At 44.8% G+C, this 20333-nt stretch overlaps 1 protein-coding gene across 1 annotated transcript in view; it reads right to left on the bottom strand.

Moving 5' to 3' along the window:
• The window catches only part of LOC308131378 (inactive dipeptidyl peptidase 10), a gene marked incomplete at both ends in the record, with an annotated part of 133074 nt that extends 116096 nt beyond the window's left edge, over positions 1-16978 (bottom strand). Inside the window, one exon of the mRNA XM_080498106.1 lies at positions 16919-16978. Within this exon, the coding sequence (XP_080354232.1) occupies positions 16919-16978 (60 nt within the window). The remainder of the gene's footprint in view (positions 1-16918) is intronic.
• Between the last annotated feature and the right edge of the window lie 3355 nt (positions 16979-20333).

Here is a 20333-nt window from a genome sequence, read left to right as displayed (position 1 = left end):
ATCACTGTCACTGACACAGTACTTTGATACAAGATGGTAGCAGGAGGTGGAGATGAACCACACTGACGTCTGTCACTTTACATTTCACCGGCAAAGTTCTGTGCTGCCCTCTAGTGGTGAAGAGTATTTATACATGATTACTCTGCAACACACTGTCGCTGTGAGAGCAAAGGTTTTTTTAGAAAATAACGTGAAATTGGATAATTTCCCACGACTCACCTGACGATCTGGAGGAAACACCAGTGTGTCGCGGCACCGTGGTTGAAAAACACTGGGTTAGAAGGTGAGATGGACGATGGACAGAAAGGTGGTTGGATGTAGGGATAGAAAGAATGATGGGTAGACGGACAGGTTTAATGATGGATGGGTGAAGGTATGGATGGATGGTTGGATGGATGGATGGATGGACGGTTGGACGGTTGGATGGATGGTTGGACGGTTGGATGGATGGACGGATGGATGGATGGATGGTTGGATGGATAGATGGATGGCTGGATGGATGGATGGTTGGACGGATGGTTGGACGGATGGTTGGACGGATGGTTGGATGGATGGTTGGACGGATGGATGGATTGTTGGATGGATGGTTGGACGGTTGGATGGATGGATGGATGGTTGGATGGATGGTTGGACGGTTGGATGGATGGACGGATGGTTGGATGGATGGTTGGACGGTTGGATGGATGGATGGATGGTTGGATGGATGGACGGACGGATGGATGGATGGTTGGATGGATGGATGGATGGATGGATCAATGGGTTGGTGAGAAAGGTGGACGGGTGGGTGTGTCCACTCCCCTCCAAACACAACTTTCTAAAAACACTCTCCGTCTCCATGGAAACCGGAGGGAGGGACGAAACTATTTGACAATGCTTTGCGGCGGAAAGGAAAACAATTCTTCTGCACATGCTCAGTAGACGGACAAGAACAACAACGTTTGCATTGAAAGCGCGTCGATCGCGTCCAACATGCAAGTTTACAGGAAACAAACTCCAGCTGATCTTACCGGCTGTGGCTGGAAAAAAAATAAAAAATCACATCAAAAATAGACTTCAAGAGGAAAAAAAGAAGGAAAAACCTGCAAACTGCGAGTTTGTGTGGTGGAAATGTTCTGGTTTGATTTGGGGTTCTTTGTTTTTTTTTGCCTCGGTGCCTCGGGGACTGAACTTCCGGTGTTTGATTCGTCTCTAAAAGCTTCATCGTATCGGAAGGAGATTGCAGATACAACACTTTTAACACTTTTCATCGTAAAAAAAAAAAAAGAAAGAAAAATGGTCCAAAGAAAAGCGGAGGCGTGTTAAAAGGCCTGGCTGAAGTCTGGAGATCGAATCTCAGAAAACCAATAAGACGAAAGTCAGAAACGGTAAAAAAAAAAACGGTATAATTGACTGATAAAAGTGTTACACAACATCCAACCTGCTGATCATGTGGAAACAGAAAAAGCCGCATGATGGTGAAAGCGAACGTTGGAAATAGTTACGTAAGAATATTTGACATTACGCAACTGGCCTTTCCAGACGAATCAGCAGGAACTTGACCTCCTAAAAACTAAAAACAGGAGCTAAGACAAATCTTTAATGCGGATTGAAGCTGAATCTAACAAAAGTAGATAATCACGTTGTGTTTTAAATAGTTCAGCTTGGATTGGGGGGGGGGGGGGATTGTGGAGGACAGGGTAAAAATCTGAGGTGACGTATAGAAAGTCGTTTGGTGAAATTGGCCTCACCTCCTTTCATCTTTTACATCCATGCAGTATTTTTATTGATTTTTTCATTCTGCACCGCTTCCATCAGCGAACTGGAGATAAGGAACATGACGGCTTGTGTCCCGGGGTCGTGTGTTGCATCGTATTCTTATCTGGCTCGCTCCGCCGCCACCCGCCGCCGCTCTGTGATTGGCTTCCCGCTCCCGTAACGTCGACTAAACATCTTGTGAACGACGTCACGATTCATTGCTCGATTGTGACGTTCGTGATTTTTCCCCGTCCGGATTATGTCGCAACTGGTTTTCTACTCTTTTCTACGACGTAGACGAAGCAGCAGACACACTTTGGCGTCCAGAAAATAATCCCGGGGAATTAGGATTAGGTTTCTTCTCTCTTCTGCCACCTTTCCCAGGCACACAAAGGCTCGCTTGGCGTCACTGCGCCCCCTGGTGGAGCGAAAGCATAGCAACAAAAAACGTGGCAGTTGCACTGACAATATTTTTTTACCCCCACTTTTTAGTTTTCTCTTGAGTTTTCTCATTTTTCCCCCAATTCAAACATAAAGAACAGTCGATCCTGAACAAATTGAAGTTGACATAAGACAGAAACAGGACATATAAGAAAAAGAAAGTGACATTGGCGACAATAAAAATATAGATAGATCCAATGTCACATTTATGATTTAAGCTCTGTGGTCACACACGCTTCAGCACGGAGGAGGAAAATCCTCTATTGTCTTCAACTACAGCCAAAATCCTTCATCCGTTTGTAGCGTCGTCTCGTTCATTCAAATCCGTCTTGTGTATTTAATGATTCCCACTGGAGATCAACAATTCCATCCTTCTGCTGCGGCCCCCCCCACAACAGTTCCATTCACATCCAGAGGACAAACCACACACACACACACACACACACACACACACACACACACACACACACACACACACACACACACACACACACACACACACACACACACACACACACACACACACACACACACACACACACACACACACACACACACACACACACACACACACACACACACACACTCCCACTCCTCATTGACGAGATTGTTCTGTTTAATTATCAAAACCAAGTTGTTGTTTGCTTTTGTTGTTGTTGTGTTTGTTTGTTTTATTTATTTTTGTTCTATGTCCTTTTTGTTTTTGCTTTTGTTATAATTGCTGTCATTATTTAGGTCTTTTGCTCTGTTGTTGCTCAGGCTGGTCTTAATCTCATGGCAGTTGGAAAATATTTAGATCACTGTGGTTAATGTATTATCAAAAAAAACAAAAACAAAAATAGTATGTAGCACTAACAAGGGTATTGTATGTATTTTGTATTTTGTATTTATTTTGTTTCACCAAGCCTTTCTCTCCTCTCCTCTCCTCTCCTCTATCCTTTCACCCCAACCGGTCCACAGAATGCCGCCACCTCTGAGTCTGGTTTCTACAAAGGTTTCTCCTTGTTGAGGGAGTTTTTCCTTTCCACAGTCGCAAACACACCTGCTTGCTCATGTGGATATGTTGGGCTTTTCTATTTTCTCTATAACAGCAAATTGGAATGACTGTAAAGTATTTAAAAATAATAATTAAAAAAAAAAGCAAAAAAAAAAAAAACAATTCCATCCTTTAATCAGACATCTAATAAACTTGTTTTCTGGACTGTCCGGTTCTTTTCCTGACTGAGCGTCCCGAGACCAGATGACGTAATCTGCTGTGGACGTCCGTTACCGTGACAACGCTGCGGCGACTCACTGAAAAAAATGGCCGCTTCTCCAGAACGGCGACCTCGTCTTCGTGTAGACCGGCCGAAACGACACTCACCCCCCCCCCCCGTCCGCCAGAATCAATGTGTGGTTTCACGACAGAAACGGACAACGGCACCGACTAGTGGCCCGACGTGGGAACTGCACCCTGTGCAACAGTGGCGTCACGCCGTGAAAAACCTGACGAAGGCGCCGGTGGGAAAGAGAACTCGTCTTCCAATAATCTCCCCTCGCTATCAGCTTCACTCCAGCTTCACCCTCGCTATCAGCTTCACTCCAGCTTCACCCTCACAGCACGAATCGTCGCTGCAGATGGCAGATACTCTCATTTTTTTTTTTTTTTTTTTAGCCTCTGGAGAAATAAAACAGCTGGACAGCAGAATCCAGTCAAGGTTAAAGAATTCCCTCTCAGTTTTATTTCCGCGGATCAGATTCCCCCAACAACTGTCCGCCTTCCTTCCTTCCTTACATTCAGTAATTGTGGATCTGCAGTTTCTATAAATGCATTTTTTTTTTTTTTAATGTTGATCTGAAAGTCTTTCTGTCTAAAAAAAAAACAATGAAGAAGTGATTGGTTGGGAATATTTTCCATCCACATCTCTTCATAAGTGTTTTTCTTTGAACTCATCCAGAGTATGAAAGTTGCCAATACGTTAAAGTGAATTTTTAGTTTTTGTGCAATATTTTTCATGTGTAATACTACAAATCTGCTGCTTGTAAGATACTAGCCATTTTCTTTAATTTTTTGTTGTTTATTAAAAAATTTAATATTTTACATTATTAAATATATTTTATATTTTGTTACATATATTATTATAGGAATATTATTATTAATTATTATTATTATTATTGTAGTAATGATACTGGACTGAATGTTTTGAATGAGTCCCAAAATAACTTTTAAATGTAATCTTTAAAGTTTGTTTTTTGTTGTTGTGGTGCAGAGTACCGTAATGTGTGGACTATTGAGCACACCTGATAATAAACTGCACCTGCCAAATCAAAAAAAAAGAAGAAGAAAAAAAAAAAAGAGGAAAGGTCGGAGTTGCTTGATGCAGCTGAAATCGTCACCCATGGATCTGCTGCACTTTAACCCCTAAAAAGACAGAAATTAGCCTCGTCGTCGTTCAAAGCGTGCGGAAAAAGCACCGGCTTATAATCCAGATGAAAACGTCTATATTCACCTAAAAACAAACAACTACTGCTGAAAATGTCCACAATTTAAACATGAAGCAAATTTTGATGAAACCTTCCAAATACGGTCAAACGTCCAGAAATACTTATAAAGATGTTGAATTATGGGCGTTTTTACTAAATCTCCCTGGTATTGAGGCTAACGCTAGTTTGATAGCTTTCAAGGCAGCGTCAACATGTTGTGGACTGTTGGATTGTGTTAAAAAAAAAAATATATATATATATATATATATATTTTCTTTGGAATTTTTCCAATTAGTCAGATTGGAGCCTCTGGTGAGATTTCATGTTTGACGTACATATACAAGTGTAGTTCTCCAGGTCTTTTTTGGGGAAATTGTGAATGTTTACGACACTCTGACCAGATAAAGACTTTCCCCTTCTCATAATACCCCCCCACTACCCCCCCACCCCCCCCTCCTCCCTTGTGAATGTCAGCTGAAGGTGCTGCCTCCTGTTGTCCGCTCGCTCGCTCGCCGGCTGAGTTTAGCTCACACGATTTCCGGAGGGAATGATTGCGCCGCCCAATTAGGTTGCACGCCTCACTGGCCGTTTTCAAAGAGCAGCAGGACGCAGACCCGGGACGACTGAGCACAGCAGCCATTGGTGGCTTTACTTAGCAGAAGTACTTTTTCTGGACGGATTTTTTTTTTTTTTGGTGTGTACCAGAAAAACACTCTTATTCCTCAAACAGCCACAAATAACCAGCAGGATGTTGCTTTGCATGGTTTTGTTTTGTTTTTTTTACAGCAACATTAGTTGAGGGCATGATTTAGCGCAAATGATCAAAACGGGAGAAATCGCAGTTCTATATTTAAACGGGCACACTTAACTGATGTGCATTGTTAAATCAAGTGATTACAATTTGGAATGCATGCGCAATTTCTGCTGATTGCCTCGACGCCTGGAGAAAAAGGTGGAAAATGACTATCATTTTCTGTAATAATACATGAAGCAGTCTCTCGCCACGACGGAGTAGTGAGTAATATGATTCCTGATACCTTTTATACAACAGCAGCCAACTCATTAGCGCGCACACACACACACACACACACACACACAACAAAGGAGACATTATTTTCACAACACACTTTTTCCTCATACCTTTAGAAAAGCTGTAGGACTTTAATAATGTAGTTATTTGATGGAAATACCGGAGTGATTACGTCGAACTTCAGGGACACAGTGGGACACACAAAAAAAAAACATTGAAGTTTTTTGTATGACTTTTCTGGACATTGCATGGAAATCTTGCCTGGAAGTCGTATGAACGTCAGTGGAGAAAAAGAAGAAAAAGTGCGACTCCACCGGGAATCAAATCCACATTAACGCACAAAATAACCTCTGAATTACATCAACACCAACCAACAAACCAATAATTGACACCAAACATGCCTGACCATCAGAGTTATTGAAAAGAAAAGTTCCAGACGAGCAGAGCTCCAGTCGTCATGTACGACACAGAGCTGGATATTAATAATACAGTTTATAGACGTTACCTTCAGACAGAAGCTCCACAGACCTGATCAACTTCCTGCTGCTGCTCCTCACAGTCCCACACGATTTATAAAGTTTTCCTGTTTGAAATTGAGCGGCTGTCTGATTTAAAGTGACGTTTAAGTCTAGCGCCCCCACCACTTCAATGGTGAGGACAGGAACTGCACGCAGGCCGGCAACTTTATTAAAGTGGAAGAGTGAAGATTCATCCTAGTCTAATGATATAGTCTAATTAAACACATGATGATGAGAAAACTAAAGCAAACAAAAACGCTAAAAGGAAATGCAAAGGGGAAAAAATTGCATTTTACCAATATTTCTGCTTTCAGCCTTCATCCAGCCTTCAATCTACCTTCAATCTACCTTCATCCAGCCTTCAATCTCCCTTCAATCTACCTTCATCCAGCCTTCAATCTCCCTTCAATCTACCTTCATCCAGCCTTCAATCTACCTTCAATCCACCTTCAATCCACCTTCATCCAGCCTTCAATCTACCTTCAATCCACCTTCATCCAGCCTTCAATCTACCTTCAATCCACCTTCATCCAGCCTTCAATCTGCCTTCATCCAGCCTTCAATCTACCTTCAATCTCCCTTCATCCAGCCTTCAATCTACCTTCAATCTACCTTCATCCAGCCTTCAATCTCCCTTCAATCTACCTTCATCCAGCCTTCAATCTCCCTTCAATCTACCTTCATCCAGCCTTCAATCTCCCTTCAATCTACCTTCATCCAGCCTTCAATCTACCTTCAATCCACCTTCAATCCACCTTCATCCAGCCTTCAATCTACCTTCAATCCACCTTCATCCAGCCTTCAATCTCCCTTCATCCAGCCTTCAATCTACCTTCAATCTCCCTTCATCCAGCCTTCAATCTACCTTCAATCTACCTTCAATCTACCTTCATCCAGCCTTCAATCTACCTTCATCCAGCCTTCAATCTACCTTCATCCAGCCTTCAATCTACCTTCATCCAGCCTTCAATCTACCTTCAATCTACCTTCAATCTACCTTCATCCAGCCTTTAATCTACCTTCAATCTCCCTCCATCCAGCCTCCAGAGCTCTGCACTCTACAGAAAGCGGTCGGTGAACCACAGTCACCATCATCTCCTTTCAAACTGAGGCTCATAACGGTTTCCCAGCTGTTCTATCAATTAGACCTCTTAAACACACACACTGGAAAGCAAAAAGAAAAACTAGTCCAGCCAACATTAAAACAAACTGCCCATGATTTCCCTTTAAAAAAAAAAAGTGCTCTGCAGATACTGAAGTGTTCTTTTGGAATCGGGTCTCTTTTGCCTAATGTTCGTCATCAGATCTGGAGGACAAGAGGCCCGCGCTCATCCCCGTCTTTGTCGTCTTGTTTACCATTTACAAAAGCCACACGGACTCTAAAGAGCTTACGTACGGCGAAGCGAAGCGCCAGCTGGTTGAGTGAGAGTTGAACCCATTTCAAAGATCCGTCTTACGACTCCATTGCGTGGAGGAGAGCCAACGCCACACAACAGACGACGGGCGGATCCATCCTGAGCCGCATCTTTCAATAACGATTCAAATCCTGCCGCGGACTCTCTGACATCTGTCTCCAGCCGTCGCAGTGAAGATGCAGAAGCACAGCGGCTTGTCAAATACTATAAAAGCAGTGCAATTGCAGGCCTCCGCTGTCCCACAGGGCTCCGTTTTAGTCGCGCTCGTTTTTCCCCCCGTCAATCAAAAATGGCTGTTGATTTTAAGCCTGTTCTCCAAAACCACCACTCCTGCTGTAATGTCCAGACAATAAGCCCTTTTTCACATGCTTTGAACAATGACGTGCTAATTTATGGATTTTTACAGGTTGACAAGCTTCATGCCGCCCATACGTTGGCGATGCGTTCAGGTGAATCGCGTAACTATGAACTTTGTTTTTTCAATTTGGTGGGTGCGGCTTATATTCAGATACGCTAAATAGTTTGAAAATTAGGGTAACTTCCCACATATTTGCTGTTAATCTCACACAAACAGCACAAACCCGTGGTCCCAAATGCTAAATACATCGCTTCAGCTGTAAACTGACATTATTTAAAATGTTGCCGCGTAAACATGAAACTTTTCTGACATCAAACTGTATGATGATGCGTTGGAGCTCTGTGGTGTAAACGGGGCCTGAGACTTCATCAGTCCTCGTTCACTGCCGAGCCACTCAGCCTGGAAACATAAAAAACATTAAGCAGAGACTTTGTCTTCTTTTTTAAAGGTTCAAAATAAGAGCAAAGTCATTTTTAGGTTTTCTAACGCACTCCTTTGGGGGTTACAACTTTAGCATTGGTGAAGCAAATAATTGGATGTCGTGAAAGTTCTTTATGTTAACGTGATGTTTCACATTCTTCAGGGCGATTCTCCGCTGTCCCTTCACATGAACGCTCAGCTGTTTTGCTTTTCATATTTACAGGCTGTAAAAATCAACTTCCAATCAAGCTGCAAGAGTTTTCAGGGCCGATTGAACACGTGAAGCGCCCCGGAGATGTGTCGGCTTTTCATGAGGGGTTCTTGTTCGGCTGCTCTACGGGGATCGAGGCGTCCCTCCGTCCCTCCGTCTGTCCCGCTGTGGGAACTCCATGGTTCTGTGGGACTCTCTCAGGTGAATGCTAATGTGCCAATGGGATTTCCCTTGAGCTCCGCATGCAGCGTCATCTGCAGATTTCCCCGGATAGAACATTAAATGTGCCACAACTTCATTCACGTCTGTCAAATACCCTGGGAGTCCTCCATTGTTCCCACACTGGATGGAGGGCATAAGGACAAGTTCTGGCTTGTTTTACAGAAAAAAAACATCACTCTGGACAAGCTCGTCCTCCTTCACCATTTAAATCCCCCAGTTTTCTTCCCATGGATTTCAAATAGGGGTGATTCTGACCAGCCACAACAGGGAAAGGCAATTACTTGCACTGCTTTGGAGGAAACGGTAGTTTCATCAGTAGTTTGCCCACAGAACCGTAGAACCTGCCCGTTCAATCCAATTCTATTCTACCATATTAACATTGTGCCGAATGCAACAGCGTCATCAAGGTGCTTCTACGGAGGAAAACAAGAAATTCCACAGGAGCAGGTAGAAGAAGGAAAAACTGCAGAAGCGAACTCAGAAGTGGAGACTTTCTCCTTTTCCAGTTGGGGTTTGGAAATGGAAAGAGAGAAAAGGAAAAGTCAAACTATCACCCGATGTCCGGGTAAATCGGAGTCTTGCTTTAAAAATAACGTCCAGTAACATTTACATGTGATGCCATGTTGGGCCTGCAGAGGGCGTCTGCATTTTTTGACGGCCTAAACATGCTCAAAAGCTTCGTGAAACGGTTTTAACACACGTCAGAAGTGGCAAAAAAATGTGATATTTCAAGCACATGAGGTCTGGTGAAGTGGCTCCATGCCCCCCCCCCCGCGTTGTTTTCATGTTTGTCACATCTACTTTGAACACGAACATGTTATACATACAACAGTCCTTCCCGATGAAAATGGCCGCAAAATTCTTCGCAAAATTCAAAAGAAGCTCCTGATAATCCGACGGATCGCCATGAAACAGGAAGTGATGCGTCTCTCTGCTCCACATGCAGCAAACGGGCCGAAAACTTTACATACTTGATCAAACACTTCGCCCGATCAAATCCACATGCCAAAGTCCATTCACAGACATAGCGCCACCTGCTGGCAACTACTTGTTCTAATCTTAACTAAATAAGTTGATGATGACTCACAGTGATAATTATGTCTTTTGAACCGGAACTGCAGGCCCAGGCTGGGAACTCTGACACAGGGTCATTTATATAGCCGCTATGACTTGAGGTGCTGCTGCACCAGTGTTCAATTTCATAGTACCCCCCCCTCCTGCCGCTGCCTTCTCCAGATGTGCTCGTGCAATTCCGAAACAAGCCACTAGAGGGCTCCAAGTAGTACAGCAGCTGTCAGTTCAGCACCATGGACAGCGACTCACAAAATACACCATCAACACTTTTGCTGTAATGCAGAGTGGGATAAACGCCCTCATCAAAATATCCTCCGGTATTTTCCACTGTTTTCCCACATATGACACTACCTGGGCCCCCCGCCCCCCCCACCTCCACCCCCCACCAGGCAGGCTGGAATCTTGACTGTATGTCTTTCAGTTTAACAGTCAGCCGCTGTTTTGAGGTCTTCATACGCAGCAGCTCTCGCCACGAGTTGCCGCCGGATGTCCTCGGCAACTGCACCCGCCAAAGAGGCAGAAGCGCTAGTAGCACAACAAGCTAGCTCATCTTCCCGTCCTGCCCGACTGCTGCTAGCGCCAAGATTCTCGCTGCTCTGCGTGTTTGTCGTAGCAGGCTTTGATCTTTTTCTTTCAAATGCCTGGAAAAGGGACTCAGCAGGTTGATCCTATCATAAACCAGCATTATTATTATTATTATTATCCCCTCCCCAAAAAAACAGTCAAACAAGGCCCTTTCATTTTTTTTTATTCCCACACCTTTGTAAAAAATTCCGGAAAAGGATTCGAATCTCAACGGCGCATCAGAAACGCCAACGTGGCATCGTTAGCCCACGCTTCCGTCGCACAAAACGTTGGCGTGCGAGGACCCGTTCCATCGGTCCTTGATGTCCCTCATTGTCCCTCATTGTCCCACAAGGTGCGTCAAACGTCCCACCAACCCAGTTCCTTCTGGGTAAGGCCCCGCGTGTCAGCGTTCTGAATGCATCGACCATATTTCCATCAAGAGAGGAACCTATTTCCGCCCCCAAGGGGAACTCAAGTCACTCCTGATGGGACTTTTGTTTCCCGTCCCATTCAGACACTCCCCATCGACGCTCCCCGGTTTGGAGAGAGGCTCGTTGCCTCTTTGTGCACGGCTTCACAGCAACGCATGAATAATTGATTTCGACAAAGCAGAAGTGAAATGAGGCAGCTTGCGCTTAAGCTTGTACACGTTTGTTTGTTCAAATCTCTTATCCGTCGTTCATGTTTCCTTGTATTTTTTTTCCTGAACCGCTAGCGCTATTCTACCATCCAGGCTACACCAGTGACTGTGTATAAATGGTTAAGTGTGTTTCACGCCAGCTCTTCCAACCCACTGGAAAGAGATGTGACACCCCCCACCCCCCCCCAAAAAAAAAAAACGAAAGAAAGAAAAGAGTAAGAGGTGACAAAGCACGCAACAATAAAACCTCGGAGCCAAACCTTAACCAGTCACGCTGTGAGCACAAGGCAAACACCCACTGTTCCAAACCGCGACATGTGCCTTTTCATCTCCTCTGCTGCCAAACAGCAGATGCAGTCCAGCCCCTCAGCACTTTTATATCCCGGTGACATATTTCTTTTGATCACAACATCCCTGCTGGGGAATCCAAACAAAGTCAGATAATGGCAATCTACTGTTCAGGAAAGAAAAAGAAAAAAAGAAAAAGGTTTGTGATCACAACTGAAGATGCACTCACGAGAGCAAGGCAGGGATGAAGAAGGATAAGTGATGCTAGAAATCTCGCTCCGAGTCTTGCCTCAAGTATTTGGAAGGTCCGCCGAGAGAGAGAGAGAGAGAGAGAGAGAGAGAGAGTACTCTGTCTTTATTCTGATAACAGCAGGATCAAGACGGCGCCACAGTGCCTGAAATTAAAGGAGTCGGCAGTTGTTGCTGGTAGAAGAAGAGCGTCGTCGGATGTAGACACATTTATTGACGCACTACAAGAAAAGAAGACGCGATGGGTGAAGACGGACGCCCAGCGATCCCTCGTGACGCCGTTTTCACCTGGAGACCGTCACCGTTTCCTTTAACCCTTTGCATTTCATGAGCATAACTGGGAAACTACCAGAAACACACGTTTGGCAAATCTACAGCTTCAGAATCCAGATGTTGAGAGATAAGGTGTCCTAGTTTGAATTCATGTCTACCAGAGACAATACTGCGTTTTCAAATGTCGTTACTTACTTGACTTTTGTCTTTTCTTCGCTCACTTTAAGTGTCTGAAGCACAAGAGTCCAGTTCTCCACCGTCACTAAAGATCAGAATGTCATAATCGTGATTTCTGTGGTGACTTTTGTGAGGAATCGTTGTCAAACGTCTACGTACAGATCGAAGAAATTCTGGGAGACAATCTGAAATACACTGAAGAACTTCATTCAGTCAGTACAATGGAGCTTTTCAAGGCCGTTGGATTTTAGCGGAGCGTCGACAGCTGATGCGTCGCCTTCGCATTTCGTCTTGCAGGAATATGAATTAGTCTTATTGGCATCAAATATGAACTCGCATTGAAACTGGCAAGTAGCCAATTGGCGTCACATATGATAAAACTCAAATTTCAATATGAACCAATACATTTTAATATCATTGTGGTTGAACCTTTGCAATAAATCCACAAACCATACTTTTTTTTTTTACAGTCATCATATATACTAAATAATACAATAAATATGATTCTTAATTCATGTTTTTAATTCAAATGTATTCATTTCTACACTTAATATTTATTTGGCACAGAAAAACATTTTTGACGGCTCAGGAAAATAAAACCCATCGAGATCAAGATCTCTTTTGACTATAGTGTTTTTATTCCTTTCTAATAAAACAGTTTATATAGTTTACTACATGCAAAATGTCCTTGCATAATATTTAAGTAAAAAAAAAAAAAATAAAAAAAAAAAACAACCTTTGAGCCAAAACCTTGAGAATAGTCAAAAAGCGTAAGCTGCTTTCAATAAATAAGCGGTCAACTGTGTTTTTATTTTGAAGGATTTCCTTTTGTTTGTTTTTGAAAAGATCTTCACCTGAAATGACTTTAAGAAACTTGGACGCGTCAGAGAAAGCCTGACTTGTAACACAGCGATGGTGGAAACGCAGCGTTGAGTGGCTTTCTGCGCGGCCCTGGATTGTATTACAGCCCATAATCTCAGTATTTGTTCCGGAGTCTTCTGTTGACCGTCGCTCCTCTGGTGGATCTGTGTTTTACCACATTTCCCATTATTCTCCTCGTGTTTTCAGTTTTCTTTGTGTTTCACTTCTGAACTGTTCCTCAGTTACAGAATAACACGACATGTGTCTCATTTTCCCCTGGTTGCTCCGGCTGTGTCTGGTTTCCCCCCCCCCCCCGTTCCTCTGTGCATTTTGTTTTTGTGGAGCTATCAGAGTAAAAACAAAACAGTTGAGGACGATACATTTAAAACGTGTTCTAGGTGGTATGAACGGTTTTGCAGGGTCTTGTTCTGCATCCCCGAGTGGATAGGGTCAGTCTCTTTCCATCCATCCCCCCCCCCCCCCCCGCAGCCACATCCACCAATCCCTCCATCTTAAAGCCCTCCAGCTCGCTCCAGGGCGCGAGGAGCTGAACTCCATCACAGCTGACATTGGGGGGGGAATTATTTGTTGGTCACCAAGCCAACGTGGAAAGAATGTCCTTCAGTTTTGAGAGGAAGCCGACAGACGGCAGGGTTACGTGGTATTTTATGTTTATTTTGCAGGTTTCACACAAAAAATGAAGCAATAAAACAAGATCTTCACCTGGTGTTCTCACGTATCCGTGATTTTCTTTTTTTAAATCAATTCTTAAATTGATTAAGAACAAAAAAAATCAAGTATAGAATTTTTCACAAGACAACTTCCTCTCGCATGTGAGGTTTCGACCGGTGCAGACAAACTAAGGAAGGGTTTGTTTTCCTTCTCGACGAACCAGGAAAAAAACAACATCAATCAAAAAAACAACTCAAATTGAACCTCCTTCACGTTTATAGTCTAAACAGGCCGTCGGCCGCACGCGCTCACTTTTACGGCGTCGTTGTCGGATGACTTTGGTCTCCTTCGCCTTATCGCTCCCCGCTGAGTGCGAGCGCCAGTTCATTTGCATTCATTGCTCCCCCCCCCCCCCCCCTCCCCCCATCAGCCCCGAGGCGTAAATCTCCCGGGACATCAGGTGGACGCACGGCCAATCATGTCCACAGAAACCCTCCTTACAGAGACGAACCCGGAGCTGAAGTCCAGCGGGACTCTTGGGTGAAATATTTGCTTAAGTCACGTATAAAAATCCCACATTCAAGAAGAAAATAAACTCCATTTAAATTAAAAAAAGAAGCCTGGAGCTCTCACTCGGGGGTTAACGGAGTACAGAAAGATGGACCACCAGGTGTCTCCATACATTTCTTCGTCTCTCGGCCCGGGTGGAGGTGGAGGTGGAGGTGGATGTCACAATCGTCCTCATTTTCCAATTCCTCTTCAGCTGCTCTTAATGGCTCCAGAACGGCGAGCATAATGAGCGCAGCCAAGGTGAGTGAAATTAATTTTCTGTTCCCCGGGAGAGAACCCTCCGTTTTCACACCGCAGGTAAATGCCGGTGCTAAAAATAGCGGCGCCACTCTGCGGCCATTATCCCCGACGGTCCGACGCCTCGGCGGTGACAATCCATCACACGTCGCTTTCCACGGTCCGGACATTGATCCGGCGCTCACAGAGACATCAGACCATTTTCTGTTTGACGTTTTAGTCGGAGGGAGCTGAACGGAGCTCCTGACGGCTGAAGACCAGTTTCAACAATCACACTTTGCGCAGGAAGAGAACTGTGTGTGAATAATGTTTGTGTGTGTGTGTGATGTAATAAACAGTCTGCTATCTGGGACTATTTCATATACAAGACAAATGTTATTCGTACACAAATGTCAGCAGAATTATCCAACCACACACTTTATTGTACCAGAAAAACAACAACTTTGAAATATAAATCATAAAATATATAAACCAAGACCATCACCACTCGTTTGCACAGATTTCACACCAAAGTCAACATGTTTACAAACAAACTGGAGTCTTGCAGCCGTCAAACTCTGTTGATGTTTCACTAAAACTGACGTCGTCTTGGGGGAAACCTGCCGCAAGGGATTCTGGGATATCAAAGGTGTCGTCGCAGCGGTTCCAGCGGAAATATCAACATGTGGCCGATTCATCCCCATAAAATTAAAAATTAAAAAAGCCAGATCGTCAGAACGCCTCGTGCGTCTGAGGTCATGTTTACAACACCTGGGTTTTTCTCTGCGTTTGGCTTCATTTACACATAAACCAGCTACGACGCTCCACAAACTATGATTCCTGAAAACTCTGGATGAACTCTGTGTCTCTATTTGCATCGAAAGGCGCAGAGGTCGATATTTATGTGTTTTCCAGGATTCTGATTGGCCGTCATGGCTTCACGCTTCTCGCTGCACTGCCCCCTACAGGTTTGGCTGCTCATTGCAGCTCCGAACCAGGTGGATATGTGCAAATTAAGATTTTTATCTTTAAATGTAGAGAGTTAAAAAAAAAAAGAACTGGGCCTTGGTCTTGTGTGTGTGTGTGTGTCTCCCCTCACACTTCTAATTAACTCTCCTCCTCACTCATCACCTCAATGTGTTCCACCTGTGTCTCATCTCCTGCTCTATATTAACCCCTTCTCTCCCAGACCGCCTTCGTATTCCTCCCCACCTCGGCTTGGAAACTTTTTATTTGCCGCCTCGTTGGGACTTTTCAATAAACTCTTTCGAGCTCATCGCCGGCGTTCGAGTCTGTATTTGAGTCCCGTCCTGGTCTGTGACTGACTTTTTCTTCTTCGTGTCTTTGCTTCCATGGCTCATGTTAATCCCCCGTCAACTGGCATCAAGTCACTGCAGTTGCTTTAAAATCAATAAGCGAGAACTTTCTCTGCACACTTCCAGCACTTTCTCACAATCTTTTCATTAATGTCATTCTATTTTATATTAAAGTTTAGGATGACTGTTGTATTTAGTACGATACAAATAAAATTGAATTGAACAAAGCCTACACAAACAAATAGGACTATTATTTTGTAAAATCCTACAATTCAAACAACCCAACTTCTATTTAAACCTCCTTCTCATAGTTTAGATTCATTTTATTTTATCCTCTCGTTTTTTTCTCTGTAAAACTAAGAAGACGTCACTTTGACCACGTGAGGGATGTTAGTAAATGTAAGCGTGATTTTTTTCCCCACACTTACATTTCAGTCTTTCTTGAGAAAAATTGCAGGTTTACTTATGACTGAGGAATCGATGTAACAGTGTTTGTACTCAAGTACAAGTGTGCATATGTGCACGAGCACGCACGCACGCACACAGTTACATAAACATGCCAGGCAATATTAACACATCACACATTTGTATGCACGCACACGGCATGTTTGCTATTCATCTTCAGATCCTGCACGTGCATTACTCATTCATGAATGCATCCTACAATTTACTCATTTATTCACTCGTTGCATTTATATATGTAAGGGACACTTGCGTGTTTCTCAGCAAGCGTTTTAATGATCCCAGTTTGTTTACTGTGTTACTTGACGTTTCCACAACTTGACCAGTAAACCTCTGCAGCTTCCTCACGCCACTTTGCTCCATAAGTGCGTTTCCAGCTCCTCTGCCAAGTTGATATGAAATGTTAATACTCGTCCTGCCATGTTTGTCTGTACGTTCAGGCTCGACATGAATCATTTAACCCTGCGGATGCTCCGCAGAGGACCGTCCTCATGCGGGAAGAGACCATTTGTCCCGCTTTGCAGCGAAATCATTCCTGCGACATTGTCCCTGCACCGATCGCCGTCTTTACGCGCAGTTTATGGCCAAAACGCGCGCAGCGGCGTGGCGCGTTTCTCCACGTGGCGCAGTCCTCACAACTTCCTCACAACTTTCTTTTCTTCCCCCCCCCCCCATGAGAGTTTTCCCCCCCCTGCAGGCTGTGCAACCTCCATAAGCGAAGCTGAACGAGGCGGCTCTTACCTTCACCCCCTCCACGGAGTACCTCCGGGTGTGCTGCACCGCCCCTGCGCTCTGGTTCATGGTTCAGCTCCGCTCCGCTCCAGGACGCAGCAACAAAAACAAAACAAAACCCCCCAAAAAAGAGGGAGAAAAAGACTAAATCCGTGCACAGAGGGGAGAACCTGCAGAGAAGCGCGCGCTCCGACACTAACAAGCCCACGATGCAGTCAGTGAAACGAGCGATTTACTGGTTCCGCTCTTCTTGTGTGTGTGTGTGTGTGTATGTGTGTGACACGCGTGGATTCTCAGCCAATCATGCCGCGCGCGCGCGCGCGTAAAGGCTCGGCTGAGCTGGTGCGCCAGATGAGAGCGCGGAGACGCTCATTCATCCGTCCAGCGGCCGTCACGGGCTGCTGGGAAACAATCCTGCCGCTGGACGACGCGCACAAATATCAACCTGAACGATTCCTCACGAGGGTGGACAGGTGGGGGGGGGCGCACGCACAGGGATCAACCCTCGAGTCATTTGGTGAAAGTATCCACCTTCACCCAGCCGGGAGGGATTATATAACATGATCACAAGGGGGGGGGGGGTATAAAGGCACGTGTTGTAAACTAACTGAACTGACCTCTGAAGCTGCTTTTCGACCCCAAAAACTACCCGGAACCTTCAGATAATGTAGTTTCCTGTCGTCTGTGTGTCCAGGTTCTTTTCTTCAAGGAACTGAAAAGGTTCCTTGTTCTCATTATAACCAGGGGAAGAAAAAAAAACAAGACAAGACACATGGGAGCTGATCTACTAATGTACCGAGAGTCGTGTAGGACGCTGTTCATTTAGCGTGCCTGCATTCGTCAATATAGAATGTGTGTTACAATGTGCAATGGAGGGGGTTATATTAAAAATGAATGTGAAATGAACGGTGCAGTTTTCAATGTCTGGACATGTTTGTGTTGTTTACAGTTGTGTTTTTATGATTTTTGGAAACGAGCAGGGACGTGGCTGTTCCTGTGTTTTGAGACGTTTCCTCGTACGTTTATGAAATGTAGACGTATTTGGGACACTCACACAGACACGTATACTGTACATGCTTATTATGCTATAGCCTCGTATTCAGCAGCTCTGTTCCACTGCAGAACATTTCTGTTCCGGTCTCGTCAAACCTGCTTTTCTCAAACCAAACCCACCGTTCCTTCATGACGTGACGGACTTCACGCTCTGAGTGATGTTAACATTACACTTTGTCTACACGACCTTCAGCAGATCTATATGCTTTTTTCTTTTCTTTTCAAGAAGTGATAACATCCAGAACAGTGTCTTTGAACCTTTTTTGAGCCGTGGCACACTTTTTTCTTTGGAAAACTCTGGAGGCACACCACCACCCGGAAATGTTAAAATGGTAAACTCTGTAGCCTCTATTCTCATCAAAGACGTCAAAGTCATTCTCATCAAAGACATCAAAGTCTTTCTCATCAAAGTTTTATCAACAGGAATCCAGTAAATCCAGAAAGCAAGGACTTTTTTTAATAGTGACTCCCTCAGTGTGAAACCTGGACCTGATGGATGAAGAGCTGAGATCCTGGTTTTCAAAAACTTCTCCATCACTGTCACTGACACAGTACTTTGATACAAGATGGTAGCAGGAGGTGGAGATGAACCACACTGACGTCTGTCACTTTACATTTCACCGGCAAAGTTCTGTGCTGCCCTCTAGTGGTGAAGAGTATTTATACATGATTACTCTGCAACACACTGTCGCTGTGAGAGCAAATGTTTTTTTAGAAAATAACGTGAAATTGGATAATTTCCCACGGCTCACCTGACGAGATCTCATGTAACACCAGTGTCCCGCGGCACCGTGGTTGGAAAACACTGATCTAGAATATAGAGTGTCTTGCTCCAGTGACATCCAGACAATAGAGCATCTTCCTCAAGATCATTTCACTGATGTCAGTAAGTAGGGTACGGTCGTGTTTACCTCCTGGATTCGATTTCATTGTGGTGCCTTTCTGTGTGCGATGGACACAAATGACCTCCAGCTGTGCTGTGAGGAGGATTCCGTCCTGAAGTGTCTTCAGCTGACGGCGTCTCACGAGGACATGGAGGAGGAGGGTTGTTGTGCTTTATAACAGCGATGCACCGTTCTCTTCGTCTGCTCTCCTCAACCTGCTCCCCCCCGAACACCACGAGCCCAAACTGAGCAGCGCTGAACATCAGGGACTCGTAAGACGTCCTCGCCGAGGTCCTCCAGATGTTCAAGGGACGGAGCCTCCTTAGGAAGTAGAGGTGGATTTGATCATTTGTATCAAGGACGTCTGTGGTTTTTGGTCCAGTCCAGTCTGTTGTCGTCAAACGCTCTTAGGCTCCGCCCACACCGCAGTCCTTCATGCTCGATTCCGATGTTTCTCTGCGTGATCATTTGAAATGCGACCTGCCGTGCGAGCGTCATCGAATCGGATGTCAAATCTCGTCGAATTCGTGAAGCGTGTGAACACAAACGCAGAACTCGGCCACGGACCAGGTACTTCAGAGAATTTATTTCAGGCACGCAAAGCCGGTCGTGACGTCCAAAGCCGGGCGGGAGGCGAAAACACAGACATCTACTAGAGGAAGGGCAGAACTACGACTGACGATCCAGCAACACGACAACTGGAAACGGGATTAAGGGAGGGGAAGACACACATAATTATAACACTGATCATAAATACAGGGAGGACGAGTGTCCAGAGAGAGATGGACATGTAAAAAGACTTGACTCGACAGAGACACCGTGTGTTTCAAAGGAACCTGGAGTCTAAATGTGGCTTTTCCCACATTGTGCTGCAGACGGTTCCGCTCGTCACCACTTCCAGCTCTGGACAGATTCCTGGAAGACGTCTGAAGACGGAAAAAGACTGCGGCAGCTGATATCGTCTCGATACCATGTCTGATGTTTTCAGTGGGGAATCCTTGTTTGACGGGCAATAATGTGCAGTTGTGTCGACTTGACCCGACACCATCCCCACTGTTTATTAATTTTTTTATGATCCTTTATTGATCTCGTCCCAGTGACCGCAGAGCCTCTTCCACACCCTTCACACCAACAGGGTTCATTCAAACCGGCATCTAGGCGTATGATAATGCCAGTGAAATGAAAGCGACGACATGATAAGAGGTTAATGAGACAATGAGGTGGATTACAATCAGCCCAGAGCAGCTTGTGGATGAGGTTTGAACAAAAAGGGGGGTAAATAAGCTTTCCTCTGAACGGAACAGTGAATAATGAGGATGAAAGAGGAGCTGGCAGGTCGCGCCGCTTCGGCCTGCATTGAGAGCGTCTTCATTACGAGTGTGTGCCGGAGGCTGGTGCAGCGGAACCCAGCAGGGAGGGTCCGGGTTAAACTCTGGGCTGAACCTCCTTGAACCCTCGCTGACGGTCGAGGCGACGGTTAAGTGGCG

This window comes from Blennius ocellaris (genome assembly GCF_963422515.1).
Source record: "Blennius ocellaris genome assembly, chromosome: 6".
NCBI classification, from domain to species: Eukaryota; Metazoa; Chordata; class Actinopteri; order Blenniiformes; family Blenniidae; genus Blennius; species Blennius ocellaris.
The sequence above is the reverse complement of the archived record's forward strand: the minus strand, read 5'-3'. Positions and strand labels throughout refer to the sequence as shown.